We start from the raw sequence: 18,132 nt of genomic DNA on the forward strand, positions 1-18,132 counted from the left end.
AATCTAGAACTCCACATATAAACCCTCACGATTTAGGGTTTATTTTCTGTTTTGAACCCTCATCTGAACACCGATAGGAGTGACAGCTTGTGGACTGTACTGGTTTGATTGGCTTGCAGTTTTACATACTGAAATGTTTTGAGGAATGGGAAGCCCACTAATGTAAACTCTTGCATGTGTGTTTGACCTCCTTAAGCTTGTACATTTGACCAACATCTCTTTATACCTCTTGTCAGATTTCCCCTTCCCCTTCGCCTGGGTTACAGGATACCTGGCCATCCTCGTGGGAGCCGGAATGACCTTCATTGTTCAGAGCAGCTCCGTCTTCACCTCCGCCATCACTCCTCTAGTCGGTCAGTAGACAAACCCGTTAAACCAACATGCCTGATTTAACCGGCCACAATGTTGACACGCCCATAACATTGCAGTTTATAAAGGGTTTGTTCACCCAAAAATTAAAGCTGTTGATTTCTCACCTTTATACCGATCAAATTCCCCAAGACCTTCATTCATCTTCTGATTCATCTTTAAAGATTATCTTTGAGGTATTGAGAAAAACACTTCAGCAGCAGTTACTGCTGTTTGCCCAGACTCTATTGACTTCCACTTTGGGAGCCCAGAATAGTGAAGGATCCATTGGGCATATAGTTTAAGTCCACATGATTACAAGTGCAATCTATTGTTTTGTTGTTAATGACACGCACAGATGACTTGTTTACTACGAAACTACCAGTGTGAGCTAACAAAATCAATATGGCTAGGTTTGATTTCATTTGTACTTAGGAATGTGTCATGATCCTCTGTACATCATCTTCCTCTTTAGGTATTGGTGTGATCAGTTTGGAGAGAGCATATCCACTCACACTGGGCTCCAACATCGGCACAACCACCACTGCTATACTGGCGGCCATGGCCAGTCCTGGAGAAACACTGGCCAACTCGCTACAGGTGCGGCATTGCTCTCTATTTCGCCTGTTGTACTGTACTACAGTTGCTGTTAAAGGCTCAACATGTAAAAATATGTTATTATTAAATTACACATTTTGTTCAGTCCAACTTGCAACATCCCAAATGTTTTCCAATTAATCGCACATGGAAAAAGCACTGAATTTATTTATTTTTAAACCAGACCATGTGCAGTTTTGCATTCATCTTCATTACTCTGGGTTTCAATTGTCATCAAGATGGAAACCAAGACAACACAGTATGGTGGACACACACCTGAAGTACCCACAGTACACTGTAAACGTTATGAGCTCTATTTTGACGGTCCATGCGCAAATCGCAGGGCGCAAACGCTTTTAGGGCATGTCACAATCCATATTTGCAAATTTAATGACGGGAATATCCGCTTTGCGCCGTGTTGCATGGTCTAAAAGGGTTGAGTTTATTTTCTTAAGTTATAGGTGTGTTTTGAGAATAAACCAATCTCATCTCCCATTCCCTTTAAGAGCCAGCTGCGTCGCACCATAAGTGCATTTGCTATTTACAGGACGTAAAGTAAGTTCCCTTTTGCTTTCGCTCTCGTGGATAGGGAAACCTTTACGCACAGACATCAATTAGCCTATAAATAATTAATTTCGTTTAAGCGCAAAGATTTGTTTCAAAACTATTTCTAAATTCAGTTCTAATTTCCAGCAAACGAATAAATGAACAATTTAACGAAGTGTGCTCAAAATACTGAGTTATTTCCAAATACATCTGCTGTGCCCCATATGGTCTAAAACCTGACAGGTGGACAAATCTAAGCTTGTTTTTAATGAAACAAATATAAATATGAATAAAATAAATAATACTGCTAATAATAATAACATTTATACAAAAGCAAAATTGAGCTGAAAAAGCCTCCCGAGATGAAAGTATGAAGGCGGTGGTTTTTAAACTCATGTAGGCTAGAAATTAATGTTTTGTAATATTTTAATCATTTATATTCATATCCTATATATATATCCTTATTATATTATATCTTTTTCATATGTAAAGATATTTGCACATTGCTCTGCATCTTGTGTGTAAGCCAGGTGCACTTTGCGCCAGACAATAGACCGACTTTGTTCTGGTCTAAAGAACAGACTATTTACAGTTTCTCAAAATAGCAACGCGCCAAAACACGCCTGCTTTTTTTTAGAGCAGATTGCCTATGGGCGCACATATGAGCGCAAATGCATTTGCTATTTAAACAGCTTGGCGCAACACCTCAAAATGACCCCTGCACCGAGGTGAAAGTAGCCAATAGCAATTGCGTTGCGTCTTGCGCCAGACTGCCCTATAGGGCCCTATAACTTTTTTGATCTGTCATTTTTAAATTTTTTTTCAACATTGCTGGTATCCTGCAGTAAATATACAATAACAATGTCACTTTTATAACAGTAACGCATTACACTATTATATTATACCTAAATATTTATAAACTTTAAATGTAAACTTGCGCATAAACTTAAGCAGCTATGTTTTCCCATGCTAACCGTCACATATTTGCTATAACTATGCATGAGCTGATTAAGTTCAGTTTTTAAGATATTGCCACAGTCACTCGTAATATCTGTGCTCTATTGATAATGCCTTTTTATGGTTACGGTGCGCGCGCTTATCTCTTAATCTTCTCAAAGTTGATTGACCTAACTCAGATCAGCTTTTCTGAAACCCAAAACTCTGAGTTGATTTAACGAGAGATTAAAAACTCTGAGTTCAAGATTAAACTCCGAGTTGGTTGAACCTCTTTACTGAAACAGGCCCCCGCTGCACTGCTGTCCACTGTGTCTGCATTCAGCCTTGGGGATTGAGGAGGAGAGTTCCTCCATGTTTATATAAACACTATAAATGAGATTATCTTTATAATGATACGACAAAATGTGGTTGTGTATATAAAACTGTGAATAACATGTGTAGCAGGGCATTAAATTACTGTTTATTTCTTTGCATTTTAACTTTGTAAACTAATAAAATCATGCGTCTCAGTTTGTGAGCACACTAACAGTTGTTCGCTCTTCTCGTACTGTGCATTCACACGGGGCTCCAGCGTCAACGCTTGACAGAGGGCGTGTCTGAAGTTAGGACTGACACAATCATCATAGCAGTGTCAGCCAATGAAATTAGTCCAAACTATCTGAGCTGGTGTATTTGCATACAGTGATCTGATTGGCTGACTCTTCCCTTGGCGCTTGAAAAGTGGAGAGTCCCAACTTTCAAAAGGGCTTTCATTCATTATAACTAATATTGCAGCTCATGAAACGTTATTTCTATTAGGATGATGTATGCAAATAAGCTATTATGTCAATATCCGTGCACCCGTGAGAACAGCAAAGTTATTGTTAACTAAGTTTCATTCATGTCGAGCAGCGCGTGCAGGGCCGGTGGGCGTGTGCAGATGTCGTTTTGTTTGTTTGTTAGATTGTTTAGTGTTGATTTTTCAAACGCTATTTTGAAAAATTTTTTGTTCCGTTAATACAACATTAAAACTTGTAGTAACGGTGCTTATTATTGGTCGGTGCAACTAAATTTTGGCTGTTGCTCCTGACTTTTTAAAGTTGGGAGCACAGTGCTACCAAGCAAAAAGGTTCATTTCGAGCCCTGTATATTGGTGTTGGATTGTCTCCAGAACAAACCACTGTTATACAATGACTTGCCTAATTACCCTAACTTTACCCCAATTACCCTGCCGAAAAATCCTAAGCTAGTTTTAGCTGGTTGACCAGCCTGGTTTTAGGGGGGTTTTGGCCATTTCCAGGCTGGTTTCCAGCCATTTCCAGCCTGGTTTTAGCTGGTCAGGCTGGAAAATGACCAGCTAAATCCAGTTAAAACTAGCTTGACCAGCCTGGTTAAGGCTGGACATAGCTGGTTTTGGCTGGACTCCCATCCTGGCTAGGTTGGTTTTAGCTGGTCATCTCCCAGCCTGATCAGCTAAGACCAGGCTGTAAATGGCTGGAAACCAGCCTGGAAGTGGCCAAAACCTCTCTAAAACCAGCCTGGTCGACCAGCTAAAACCAGCCAATCAGCCTAGGCTGGTTTAAGCTGTTTTTTTCGGTAGGGTACCCTAGTGAACCCTTTAAATGTCACTTTAAGCTGAACACTAGTGTCTTGAAGAATATCTAGTCTAATATTAGGTGCTGTCATCATGGAGAAGAGAAAATAAATCAGTGATTAGAAATGAGTTATTAAAACTATCATGGTTTAGAAATGTTGAAAATATACATTGTGGGCTAATAAATCTGATGTTTTGAATGTGCGCCCTCTAGTGGTGATGTAATGCTTAGTGTAGTTTGTGTTTTCCTCCAGATTTCTCTGTGTCACTTCTTTTTCAACATCGCTGGTATCCTGCTGTGGTACCCCATCCCCTTCACACGTGTGCCCATCCGACTGGCCAAAGCGCTGGGCAACCGTACAGCTAAATACCGCTGGTTTGCGGGCCTGTATCTCATTCTCTGCTTTCTGCTGTTTCCGTTGACCGTCCTGGGACTCTCCATTGCAGGATGGCAGGTCCTGGTGGGCGTCGGGGTGCCAGTGTTGGTGCTCGCCATCTTTGTGATTGTGGTGAACGTCATGCAGAAACGATGCCCTCGCTTTCTGCCCTCGTTCATCCGCAGTTGGGAGTTTCTGCCCAAACCGCTGCACTCCCTGAAGCCCTGGGACCGAGTGGTGACTGCGGGAATGAGCTTCTGCAGGACTCGCTGCTGCTGCTGCTGTAAATGCTGCAGAAATGAAGAGAAAAACCACGTGGAGAACAACGACAGGAGCCTGGAGATGTATGACAACCCAGCACTCGCTATAGAGGACGAGGCTAAAGTGACTGCTACACATTTATAATGCTACATGGACTCCATTTTAATTTATGCAAGTCGTGTTTTGATGATCGCAGGGTGAAGCACCATGACTTTTTAAGCTGCTATTGGTTTTTAGTTTGGTTATAATGCTGCATTGAGATGCCTTGTTGAGATTAGAGCGATGGCGAAACAACATCGTTTGAGAAATCGGTTCTGCATCAAATCTGAGTTTCTCAAATTGCATTGCGACTCGGATCGAATCGGAGGTTAGTTTTTAAAAGCAGATGGTGCTGTGTGCAGCTGTTAAACACCAGCCTAGAGCGCCATCAGCTGTTAAACACCAGCCTAAAGTGCTGTTAAACACCAGCCTAGAGCTCCATCTAATGTTTATCACCAACCTAGAGCTCTATCTGCTCTTAAACACCAGCCAAGATCGTTGTCTACTTTTCAACACCAGTCTAGAGCGCCATCTGCCATTAAACACTAGCCTAGAGCGCCATCTGCTGTTTAACACCATCCTAGAGCGCCGTCATCTGTTTAACACCAGTCTAGAGCGCCATCTACTGTTCAACACCAGTCTAGAGCACCATCTGCTGTTTAACACCAGCCTAAAGTGCTGTTAAACACTAGCCTAGAGCTCAATCTTATGTTTATCACCAACCTAGAGCTCTATCAGCTCTTAAACACCAGCCTAGATCGTCGTCTGCTGTTCAACACCAGTCTAGAGCACCATCTGCTGTTTAACACCAGCCTAGAGCGCCGTCATCGGTTTAACACCGGCCTAGAGCGCCATCTGCCATTAAACACTAGCCTAGAGCGCCATCTGCTGTTTAACACCATCCTAGAGCGCCGTCATCTGTTTAACACCAGTCTAGAGCGCCATCTACTGTTCAACACCAGTCTAGAGCACCATCTGCTGTTTAACACCAGCCTAGAGCGCCGTCATCGGTTTAACACCAGCCTAGAGCGCCATCTGCCGTTTAACACCAGCCTAGAGCGCCATCTGCCGTTTAACACCAGCCTAGAGCGCCATCTGCCGTTTAACACCAGCCTAAAGCGCCATCTGCCGTTTAACACCAGCCTAGAGCGCCATCTGCCGTTTAACACCAGCCTAGAGCGCCGTCTGCCGTTTAACACCAGCCTAGAGCGCCATCTGCCGTTTAACACCGGCCTAGAGCGCCGTCATCGGTTTAACACCGGCCTAGAGCGCCGTCTGCCGTTTAACACCAGCCTAGAGCGCCATCTGCCGTTTAACACCGGCCTAGAGCGCCGTCTGCCGTTTAACACCGGCCTAGAGCGCCGTCTGCCGTTTAACACCGGCCTAGAGCGCCGTCTGCCGTTTAACACCGGCCTAGAGCGCCGTCTGCCGTTTAACACCGGCCTAGAGCGCCGTCTGCCGTTTAACACCGGCCTAGAGCGCCATCTGCCGTTTAACACCGGCCTAGAGCGCCATCTGCCGTTTAACACCGGCCTAGAGCGCCATCTGCCGTTTAACACCGGCCTAGAGCGCCATCTGCCGTTTAACACCGGCCTAGAGCGCCATCTGCCGTTTAACACCGGCCTAGAGCGCCATCTGCCGTTTAACACCGGCCTAGAGCGCCATCTGCCGTTTAACACCGGCCTAGAGCGCCATCTGCCGTTTAACACCGGCCTAGAGCGCCATCTGCCGTTTAACACCGGCCTAGAGCGCCATCTGCCGTTTAACACCGGCCTAGAGCGCCGTCATCGGTTTAACACCGGCCTAAAGCGCCGTCTGCCGTTTCACACCAGCCTAGAGCGCCGTCTGCCATTTAACACAAGCCTAGAGCGCCGTTTAACACCAGCCTAGAGCGTCATCTGCTGTTTAACACAGCAGGAGATTCAGGAGAGAATAGTTTTTTGTTGTTGTTGTTGTTATTGAAATCTTATTATTTGGTGCAGAGTCGATTTCATGAATAGTTTTTCACCACCGCTCTCTTTTGGATTATGCAGATGACTTGATTATACTTGAAGCATTACACATCGCTAGTTAGAGATTGGGGCTTTATGTGCAAATGCATTTATGACTGTAGTTTTATAGTCCCTGCAAAGTCAGTGGCCGTTTCTCAATTCCAAGAATGCAGAGAACAGACTTGAGTTCTAGTGACGATCAGTCTTGCCAGGTCACCTCGGAAGAATGAACTCTGGAGAGAAATAAGAGGCTGCATGCGTTCTTCCTGATGGTCACATGACCTTAACGTGTTTTTAATGGAGAGTTGAGCGTTACAGCATTCATACAACAATTTGTTTTCCCACTTTTCACGATCTATATACTACACATTAAGACTATACAAATATACCTTGTGCAATATAAATTACTCAGATTTAATATGAATTTAAGCAAATAAACACCCTTAATGTGTTCATGCCTTTATTAAGATCGGCTTTTTTCAGCTCCATAGACTTTTTATTATTATTTTTTTTTACGAGTTGAAGTCTGCATTGAAGCATCCTCTGTATCAAGAGCACATCCGGGTACTTTCTCGCGTCCTCTGTTTTTGAGAAACAGCCAGTGACTTGGCCCACCGTCCTGTTTTTGCATCAGCACTGGGAAAGTCATGAGGTATTTGCAGTCAGCATGGTGTATATATCGTTTGTAAGGTGTAAATCCAAGTGAAACTGCTTGAACTAGAACAAATGTGGGGCGGGGCTTGATTTTTGTCCACTGGGAATTAGTTTGGACGTGTTGTGCTTCACTATTGGTGGATGTCACATGATTGACAGGTTGATCCTGCCTTCATTCCACCAATGCAAACTCTTGATCATTTTGCACATTATCTGGAACTATACAGAGATGTCTTTTAGTGTGTGTATATTGTTTTTGTGAATTACACATGTAGTTTAACCCCTTAACTGACACTACATGTCACTACACTAGTGTCTTTTTCACTACATATTTAATCAAATCTGTCTAAACCTGAACTTATCTTGATAAATTAGATAATGGAAACACTTCCTTGACAGTTAAGAGATTAAATATGTTGGTACTGTTGCATTTTTGTACATTTCATGAGTGTAAACGATGTAAGATACGGTCTCTGAATAAATATTTAATACTGTAAATGATTGTTTTCATCTCTGAAAAACAAATTGTGCAATGCAAGTCCTGATATCTTGCAGACCTACTTTATTTATTCCTTGTCAGTTTGTCCCTTATCGCTTTGCATTGTGAGTCAGAGGTGTGTGTGTGGTATTGTTTGTGTTCTCGTCTGCTTATCGGTATCTGTGGGCGAGTTTTAGAAATGTTGTCACAGGCCAAGTGAAGGTTATTTAATGACACACCAGCCACACACTCTGAACATGGTGTTTCTAATGAACAGCACACAGACTACATCACACACACTGAACCCGGAAAATAGATATACAGATACAAAGTACAGCTCCTAGACGTCTCATTTACCATCAAGTGTCTCAAAGCAAAACTCATTATCACAAAACAATAATATCATGAATTTACCCTATTAATGTGACAGACTTTGATCAATTCCCAATGATGATTCTCCTGTTATCCACCCAAAAGATACACTTCTGAAGGATTTTAAAGCAATGCGGAACTGATTAACTAAATTGGCCGTAATGTGTATATGTGTGAGAGAGAGAGAATATGTGTATGGGTATTTCCCAGTACAGGGTTGCAGCTGTAAGGGCATTCCGTTACATAAAACATACACTGGAATAGTTGGCAGTCCATTCCACTGTGGCGACCTGATGAATAAGGGACTAAGCCGATGTGCTGCAGTTCAAACTGAACATGGCATGGTTGTTGCTGCCAGACGGGCTGCTCTGAGTATTTCAGAAACTGCTGATCTACTGGGGTTTTCACGCACAACCATCTCTAGGGTTTACAGAGAATGCTCCGACACAGAGAAATATCCAGTGAGCGGCAGTTCTGTGGGCGCAAATGCCTTGTTGATGTCAGAGGAGAATGGCCAGACTGGTTCCAGTTGATAGAAAGGCAACAGTAACTCAAGTTTGCATGTTCTCCCCATGTTGGCGTGGGTTTCCCCCCACAGTCCAAACACATGAGCAAAAGGGGAACTGATCAACTATATTGGCCTTAGTGTGTGTGAGAGAATGAGTGTGTATAAGTGTTTCCCAGTATTGGGTTGCAGCTGTAAGGGCATTCCACTACATAAAACATACGCTGGAATAGTTGGCAGTTCATTCCACTGTGGCGACCTGATGAATAAGGGACTGGGCTGAAGGAAAATAAGTGAATGTCTTGTTGATTGTGTGTGTATAATATAACCCTTACCACTAGGGGGAGTCCTGCTAATAAAACAGACTTCAGTTTGCTTTTAAATCCGGTTTTCCAGATGAGGCTGACGTGTCACAAGACATTTACTTGCATTAGAAACATTTGAGAGTAGTAACCTTAAGAGAGTAGATGACGGATTACTGTGAAAGTGACTGATGCTTTTATTCAGCGTCTTACAGTAGATTTACAGCGCTGCAGGGGCCTGAGGAGTGTGCTGATGTGTGTATAAGCTGAGCTTCAGAGCAGATGTGACATGAAGAGTGTAAAGACCACACACGCACACACTCCCGTCACCGTGATCAGTATCTCAGATGTGTGAAGGTCTGCAGGCTGCTGAACTGAGCTGCTCTGCGCTGGAGTGATGTCCTGCTCGTTAAATGCTGCTGCTCCAGCTCTCTCTGATGACCGGCTGGTGGACTGTGTGGCCGCAGAGTAACATGCTGATGGTGAAACAACAAATGAAAGTGTCATTAAGATCATGGCTGCAAAAACCCTACGCAGTTTTGTAATACATATGCATGATGCCTATTAATGTATCAGAGCAGAGTCTGACCAATCAGAGAAGAGGAGTCATCAGAGTAATCACAGCAGAGAAGGTTGCCGGTTTGAGCCCCAGCTGGCCTTTCTGTGTGGAGTTTGCATGTTCTCCTGTGTTGGTGTGAGTTTCCTCCGGGTGCTCCGGTTTCCCCCACAGTCCAAACACATGCAGTACAGGTGAATTGGGTTGGCTAAATTAGCCGTAGTGTATGTGTGTGAATGTAAGAGTGTGTGGCTGTTTCCCAGTGACGGGTTGTAGCTAGAAGGGCATCCGCTGCGTAACGCCTTATTCACACGGGGCTTCAGCGTCAATGCTTGACTGAAGGCGTGTCTGAAGTTGGGGCTGATGCAATCGTCATAGCAGCGTCAGCCAATGAAATTAGTCAGCTATAGGCCACTGTCTGAGCGGGTGTATTTGCATACAGCGATCTGATTGGCTGACGCTTCTGTCGGCACTTGAAAAGTTGAGCAAGTCCCAACTTCTGCAGTGAGCAACGCCTCTAAAGCGGCGCCGACGGATTTGAAGCTGATGCCCCGTGTGAATGGGGCGCCAAACATATGCTAATAAGTTGGCGGTTCATTCCGCTGTGGTAATAAAGGGACTAAGCTGAAAAGAAAATGAATGAATGAATGTATTGCAGAGGAATGAAATATTGCAATGTCGTTTCCCAATATCGTGCAGCCCGAATCACCTGATCCTGCATTTTTTATGTGGACAAACGGCGAAAACAGATACCCGTGTTCATGTGGACAGGGCCTAAAAGCGATTTTGGATGTTTTACCATAAAGAGTTCGTAACAGCAGAGTAAACATGAAGATGAGGAGAGTGGCTGAAATCCCGCAGATCAGCGTCATCTGAACAGAGCTGCGTGTGAAGTCCGTCCACGCTCCACTCAGCTGGATCCACCACAGCAGAAGAGAACACGCCGTCACATCGCCCTCCTCAAACTCCCTGCATCTACACACACAGCACCATCATCATGAGGAGACTTGTATTGGGAGGAAACTGCATTTAACCCTTGTGTTAGACTAAGCTGAAGGAAAATGAATGAATGAATCTTCCTGTACTATTCTGACTGTATGACAGAGTAGAAAACCCAAACCTGTGTAGCAGACGCCCCACAACATCGCTGCGGTTCCCATCTGCTGAAGAGATTCCCATCTGATCCAGAATGGTGTCAGGAACTTCATAACCCTCCTCAATTAACAAGACCAGGTTAAAGAGACCCTGAAAATCACACAATGTTTGTTATTATAGTTATTATATTAATGTTACAGGTCACACTTTACAAAAAGGTTTCATGAGTTAATGTGAACTAATAATGAACAGTACTTAGTTCAACATTTACTAATGCATTATTAACGTCCAAATTCACACTTCATAACATTAGTTAACGCACAGAGTTAACATATGTAACGGAGGCCAGCTAGTGAGTGCTGTGCAGGTAAACCTCACTCCTCTGACCTCTAAAGGTGCTCTAGCGACAGATGCTAGAGACCATGGTCTTAAGCAGCCTCCCATGCGGAAGGTCGCTGGTTTGATCCCAGCTCGGAGCGGGTTGGGTGGCGTAAGACTGGTGGGGTTTCATTGGTGTCGTGACCCGGATTGGAGTGAGGTTTAGGGGGGTGAGTGTAACGGAGGCCAGCTAGTGAGTGCTGTGGAGGTAAACCTCACTCCTCTGACCTCTAATGGTGCTTTAGCGACAGACACTAGAGGCCATGGTCTTTAGCCTCCTTGTTAGAGCAACTGACTCCCATGGGGAAGGTCGCCGGATCAATCCCAGCTCGCAGCAGGTTGGGTGGTGTAGGAGCGGTGGGGTAACACATAGACAAACAATGCATGACTTTATTACAATTGTAATGTAACGTAATGTGTATTTATATAGTGCATGTATTGTGTATGGCCATACACCCAAAGCGCTTCACAATCATGAGGGGGGTCTCTCCACACCACCACCAGTGTGCAGCTCCACTTGGATGATGCGACGGCTGCTACAGGACAATGGCGCCAGTGCGCTCACTAAACACCAGCTATTGGTGGAGTGGATAGAGACAATTCGGTGAAAGGGGATGATTTTGAGGCCATGATCGAGGGACTTTGGCCAGGACACCGGGGTTACACCCCTGCTCTTTCACGAGAAGTGCCATGGGATTATTAATGACCACAGAGAGTCAGGACCTCGGTTTAACGTCTCATCCGAAAGACGGCGCCCACTGACAGTATAGTGTCCCCTTCACTATACTGGGGCATTAGGACTCACATAGACCTCAGGTTGAGCGCCCCCTGCTGGCCTCACTAACACCACTTCCAACAGCAACCTAGTGTTCCCATGTGGTCTCCCATCCAGGTACTGACCAGGCTCAGCCCTGCTTAGCTTCAGTGAGTAACCGGTCTTGGGCTGCAGGGTGATATGGCTTCTAACATACATAAATAAACACTGTAGTAAATGTATTGTTTATTGTTTGTTCCTGTTAGTAAATGCATTAACTAATGCAACAGTATTGTAGAGTGTTCCCATGTTATACTTACTGGCATGAACATCAAAATAAAGATTAAATTGGCTAATTTTTTGAGGGTGGGATCACAAAAAAAGCATTCAGAGGTAAATCTGTATGTCATGTCTGGCTTGCTGTATTGTTGTTCTCTTGTTTTTGCATTCCTCTATGTGTCTTTGGTGCTGTAGTGTAAAAATGTAAAGCAGTTCTGCCCTGCAGTATAACACTGTGTCCTGAAAACACTTAAGCACACAAGCCGGACTCAAACCCCATCATCGCGCTCAACAACTCTCCATGTCACAAGTCTGCCGATGTACATGGCGAGCCACTGGACAAACTGGTAACAGCGGAAAAGCTATACATACGGAGGTAAGCGGTCTACCTTTTTAAGTTTATGTTGATTCCTTACATTGTAGGGACCAAATGTCCCCACAAGTATAGCAATACTAGTAAATCTTTACCTCATGGGGACATTTTATTGGTCTCCATGAAGAAAATGGCTCATAAATCAGACAGAATGAAGTGTTTTGAATGTAGAAATGAATATTGTTTTCTGTAAGGGTTGGGTTTAGGGGTATAGGTATAGAATATACAGTCTATTCATTCATTCATTTTCTTGTCAGCTTTGTCCTTTTATTAATCTGGGGTCGCCACAGCGGAATGAACTGCCAACTTATACAGCACATTTTTTTACACAGCGGATGCCCTTCCAGCCGCAACCCATCTCTGGGAAACATCCACACACACACCCATACACTACTGACAATTTAGTCTACCCAATTCACCTGTACCGCATGTCTTTGGACTGTGGGGGAAACCAGAGCACCCGGAGGAAACCCACGCGAAGCTAGGGAGAACATGCAAACTCCACACAGAAACACCAACTGAGCCGAGGATCGAACCAGTGATCCAGCAACCTTAGTGCTGTGAGGCGACAGCAATACCTACTGCACCACTGCGTCGCCATATACAGCCTATACCAGGACTGCTCAACCCTGTTCCTGGAGATCTACCTTCCTGCAAAGTTCAGCTCCAACATTGATCAAACACACCTGAACCAATTAAATAGAATCTGAAAAGCACTTAATAATTACAGGCAGGTGTGTTTGATATGGGTTGCAATTGAAATCTGCGGGAAGGTGGCTCTCCAGGAACAGGATTGAGCACCCCTGGCCTATACAGTATAAAAATCATCACGTCTATAGTAAGTCCTCATAAAGATAGCTGTTCAAAATTGTGTGTGTGTTCACCTGAGGACTGCCATGTAATGCTGCTGTACTGTACATGTCAATGGCCTTCAGCATATCAGCCTGTTTACTGTAATAATCTCCCATCTGCAGCAAACCTGCAGGAAACAGAGAAACGGGAACAGTTGAAAAGCAGGAGGACAGCTCTTACTGACAACATATATAAGGTGAAATATGAGATTATGAAGCAAACTGAGGTCAAAGTGCCCACCTGCTTCCTGAGGGATGTGGTTGTAGGTGGAGTAGTTGTGATACCTCCACTGACAGGCAGAACTGTGGCCTAATAGCTGGAAACACACACACACACACACACACACACACACACACGATACAGCGGTGTTATGAAGATAAAGGTTTGTGTCGTGATCTGAAGATTTTGATATTGTTTTGCTGGCAGATGTTCAGACCTCACACAGATGGGCAGCATTGTGCTGTGCCACACCAAGACCAGTTTCTGCTAGCATGGCATACTTCAGCAACGCCTCATCCCTTCATCAACAAACGACACAAACACACTTTTAGAAATCTGCCATTTGAGGACAAAGAGGGGTTGATGGCAAGATGAATGGATGAGGGGAAGATGAATAGATGGAAAGATGAATGACATAAAAAAAGATAGATGGCAAGATGAATGGATGAGGGGAAGGGGGAAAATGGAAAGATGAATGGCTGAGAGAAAGAGATAGATGGCAAGATGAATGGATGAGGGGAAGAGGGATAGATGGGAAGATGAATGACTGAGAAAAAGATATTTGGAAAAATGAATGGATGAGGGGACGAGAGATGGATGGAAGGAAGAATGGAACGATGAATGGCTGAGGGAAAGAGAGATGGATGGAAGGAAGAATGGAACGATGAATGGCTGAGGGAAAGAGAGATGGATGGAAGGAAGAATGGAACGATGAATGGCTGAGGGAAAGAAAGATGGACGGAAGGAAAAATGGAACGATGAATGGCTGAGGTAAAGAAGGATGGAAGGAAGGAAGAATGGAACGATGAATGGCTGAGGGAAAGAGAGATGGATGGAAGGAAGAAAGGAACGATGAATGGCTGAGGGAAAGAGAGATGGATGGAAGGAAGAATGGAAAGATGAATGGCTGAGGGAAAGAGAGATGGATGGAAGGAAGAATGGAACGATGAATGGCTGAGGGAAAGAGAGATGGATGGAAGGAAGAATGGAAAGATGAATGGCTGAGGGAAAGAAGGATGGAAGGAAGGAAGAATGGAACGATGAATGGCTGAGGGAAAGAGAGATGGATGGAAGGAAGAAAGGAACGATGAATGGCTGAGGGAAAGAGAGATGGATGGAAGGAAGAATGGAAAGATGAATGGCTGAGGGAAAGAGAGATGGATGGAAGGAAGAATGGAACGATGAATGGCTGAGGGAAAGAGATGGATGGAAGGAAGAATGGAAAGATGAATGGCTGAGGGAAAGAGAGATGGATGGAAGGAAGAAAGGAACGATGAATGGCTGAGGGAAAGAGAGATGGATGGAAGGAAGAATGGAACGATGAATGGCCGAGGGAAAGAGAGATGGATGGAAGGAAGAATGGAACGATGAATGGCCGAGGGAAAGAGAGATGGATGGAAGGAAGAATGGAACGATGAATGGCTGAGGGAAAGAGATAGATGGAAGGAAGAATGGAACGATGAATGGCTGAGGGAAAGAGAGATGGATGGAAGGAAGAATGGAACGATGAATGGCTGAGGGAAAGAGAGATAGATGGAAGGAAGAATGGAACGATGAATGGCTGAGGGAAAGAGAGATGGATGGAAGGAAGAATGGAACGATGAATGGCTGAGGGAAAGAGAGATGGATGGAAGGAAGAATGGAACGATGAATGGCTGAGGGAAAGAGAGATGGATGGATGGAAGGAAGAATGGAACGATGAATGGCTGAGGGAAAGAGAGATGGATGGAAGGAAGAATGGAACGATGAATGGCTGAGGGAAAGAGAGATGGATGGAAGGAAGAATGGAACGATGAATGGCTGAGGGAAAGAGAGATGAATGGAAGGAAGAATGGAACGATGAATGGCTGAGGAAAAGAGAGATGGATGGAAGGAAGAATGGAACGATGAATGGCTGAGGGAAAGAGAGATGGATGGAAGGAAGAATGGAACGATGAATGGCTGAGGGAAAGAGAGATGGATGGAAGGAAGAATGGAACGATGAATGGCTGAGGGAAAGAGAGATGGATGGAAGGAAGAATGGAACGATGAATGGCCGAGGGAAAGAGAGATGGACGGAAGGAAGAATGGAACGATGAATGGCTGAGGGAAAGAGAGATGGATGGAAGGAAGAATGGAACGATGAATGGCTGAGGGAAAGAGAGATGGATGGAAGGAAGAATGGAACGATGAATGGCTGAGGGAAAGAGAGATGGATGGAAGGAAGAATGGAACGATGAATGGCTGAGGGAAAGAGAGATGGATGGAAGGAAGAATGGAACGATGAATGGCTGAGGGAAAGAGAGATGGATGGAAGGAAGAATGGAACGATGAATATCTGAGGGAAAGAGAGATGGATGGAAGGAAGAATGGAACGATGAATGGCTGAGGGAAAGAGAGATGGATGGAAGGAAGAATGGAACGATGAATGGCTGAGGGAAAGAGAGATGGATGGAAGGAAGAATGAAACGATGAATGGCTGAGGGAAAGAGAGATGGATGGAAGGAAGAATGGAACGATAAATGGCTGAGGAAAAGAGAGATGGATGGAAGAATGGAACAATGAATGGCTGAGGGAAAGAGATGGATGGAAGAATGGAACGATGAATGGCTGAGGGACAGAGAGATAGGTGGGAATTAATGCAGGGATGGATGGAGGGAAGATTGGCTGGTTGAGGAAGGGATGATTGGTTGAGGGGTTGGAATGGATTGGATGGACGGATGGAACATTAATGCAGAGGGGGAAAAGATAGAGGGAAGAGAGAATGGATGTTTGATGGATGAGGAGGAGGATGGATTTAGGAACGAAGCGATTGACAAAAATATGGATTGAGGGATAGAGGAAGGAGTGGGTGGAGAAATGAAGATGGATGAATAGACGAAGGAAAGGAGGGAAAAACAGCTGATTGAGGGAGGCACGGAGGAAATGATGAAGGGTAAGTAAAAGTAGGCAAGTGGGGAGGGATGGTTAAATGAAGGAATGAATGTATGGACGAATGGAGGGGAAGGAGGGATGCAAGAATGGCTGTTGAGGGAGGTTGGATGAAGAGATAAATAATTTGGGGAAGAAGGGAAGAGTGTTTGGTGGACAGAGTTAGGGAAGCATGAAGAGATGGGATGGTTGGGCAAAGGAGAGATGGATGGGTAAGGGGATGACGACTGGATGGAGTAAGGAATGAACTGCGGGAGGAAAAGATGGAGAGATGGAGGGTTAGTTAAGAGAAGAATCAAGGGATAGATGGATAAATCAGTAAAGAGAAGGAGATGGATAGACAGATGGGACATATTGATGCAGAGGTGGAAAAAGAAAGGGAAGTGAGGATGGAATGGATGGATGGAGTGATGTTAATGTATGGTGAAATGGTGAATCGATCTCTCACCATGATCCTCTCTGGTACGTCTGAAGAGCTTCTTTAACTCTGAAGCCCAGGTGGCCATTGGTCTCGCTGACCTGCTTCAGCAGTCTGAAGAAACAGAAACCCAAAGAAAACATTTAGTCTGACACTTCTTCAATGAATCTGTCATGTGCGGTGCTGGCTGTACTGACTGAAGCCACATGTGTAGATGAGAGGGATAGTCTGACGTACATCACAGCTTTATTTTGATTTCTCTGCACTCCTGGGGCAGTTCCAGTGGAGAGGAACGATGCAGACTCCACAGCGCCGCCCACATGACCCAACTGAGCCGCACGCAAGAAGTACTGGAACGCTGCAGTCTGGGAAAAGTGTGATGAATGCACATTAAACTCATGTAGTCTTACAGGCTGTGTTCAAATTGCATACTTCCATACTATATAGTAGAGCTGTCGCGATACCATTAATTCATCTTACAATACTATACCAGCTTAAGTATCACCATACCAACTAGTATTGATATAAACAATAGTGAATTTACACTGTATTAAATATGATGATCATGGTCCAGGATCAACAATAGTGAATTTACACTGTATTTAAATGATGATGATGATCCAGGATCAACAATAGTGAATTTACACTGTATTAAATGATGATGATGGTCCAGGATCAACAATAGTGAATTTACACTGTATTAAATGATGATGATCCAGGATCAACAATAGTGAATTTACACTGTATTAAATGATGATGATGATCCAGGATCAACAATAGTGAATTTACACTGTATTAAATGATGATGATGATGATCCAGGATCAACAATAGTGAATTTACACTGTATTTAAATGATGATGATGATGATCCAGGATCAACGATAGTGAATTTACACTGTATTAAATGATGATGATCCAGGATCAACAATAGTGAATTTACACTGTATTAAATGATGATGATGATGATCCAGGATCAACAATAGTGAATTTACACTGTATTTAAATGATGATGATGATGATCCAGGATCAACGATAGTGAATTTACACTGTATTAAATGATGATGATCCAGGATCAACAATAGTGAATTTACACTGTATTAAATGATGATGATGATCCAGGATCAACAATAGTGAATTTACACTGTATTAAATGATGATGATGATCCAGGATTAACAATAGTGAATTTACACTGTATTAAATGATGATGATGATGATCCAGGATCAACAATAGTGAATTTACACTGTATTAAATGATGATGATCCAGGATCAACAATAGTGAATTTACACTGTATTAAA

The 18,132-nt window shown here is 43.9% G+C and overlaps 3 protein-coding genes across 8 annotated transcripts in view; 2 read left to right on the top strand and 1 right to left on the bottom strand.

Annotated features, from left to right (window-relative positions):
• Window positions 1-7,841, top strand: part of slc34a2b (solute carrier family 34 member 2b) — a 30,732-nt gene extending 22,891 nt beyond the window's left edge. For 2 of the 3 annotated variants that reach the window (XM_068216694.2, XM_021469757.3), the window contains exons 11-13: window positions 237-353; window positions 824-948; window positions 4,276-7,841. In XM_068216694.2, the coding sequence (XP_068072795.1) occupies window positions 237-353; window positions 824-948; window positions 4,276-4,803 (770 nt within the window). In that variant the 3' untranslated portion in view covers window positions 4,804-7,841. 3 annotated transcript variants of the gene reach the window in all.
• On the top strand, window positions 5,407-7,841 carry LOC137489066 (uncharacterized). The gene has a single exon (XM_068216825.2). It carries the CDS (start codon window positions 5,407-5,409, stop codon window positions 6,586-6,588), a length of 1,182 nt encoding a protein of 393 aa, XP_068072926.2. The 3' UTR covers window positions 6,589-7,841.
• Window positions 7,842-8,033: 192 nt separating this feature from the next.
• LOC101886104 (protein sel-1 homolog 3) overlaps window positions 8,034-18,132 on the bottom strand; it is a 43,986-nt gene continuing 33,887 nt past the window's right edge. For all 4 annotated transcript variants that reach the window (XM_073939641.1, XM_073939639.1, XM_073939640.1 and 1 more), the window contains exons 16-23: window positions 17,072-17,199; window positions 16,865-16,948; window positions 13,724-13,805; window positions 13,528-13,603; window positions 13,320-13,414; window positions 10,677-10,801; window positions 10,356-10,531; window positions 8,034-9,476 (exon numbers count right to left, since the gene is read on the bottom strand). In XM_073939641.1, coding sequence (XP_073795742.1) covers window positions 9,274-9,476; window positions 10,356-10,531; window positions 10,677-10,801; window positions 13,320-13,414; window positions 13,528-13,603; window positions 13,724-13,805; window positions 16,865-16,948; window positions 17,072-17,199 — 969 coding nt within the window. In that variant the 3' untranslated portion in view covers window positions 8,034-9,273. The remainder of the gene's footprint in view (window positions 9,477-10,355; window positions 10,532-10,676; window positions 10,802-13,319; window positions 13,415-13,527; window positions 13,604-13,723; window positions 13,806-16,864; window positions 16,949-17,071; window positions 17,200-18,132) is intronic.

The sequence above is a fragment of the Danio rerio genome, chromosome 23 (genome assembly GCF_049306965.1).
Source record: "Danio rerio strain Tuebingen ecotype United States chromosome 23, GRCz12tu, whole genome shotgun sequence".
In the NCBI taxonomy this organism is placed as follows: Eukaryota; Metazoa; Chordata; class Actinopteri; order Cypriniformes; family Danionidae; genus Danio; species Danio rerio.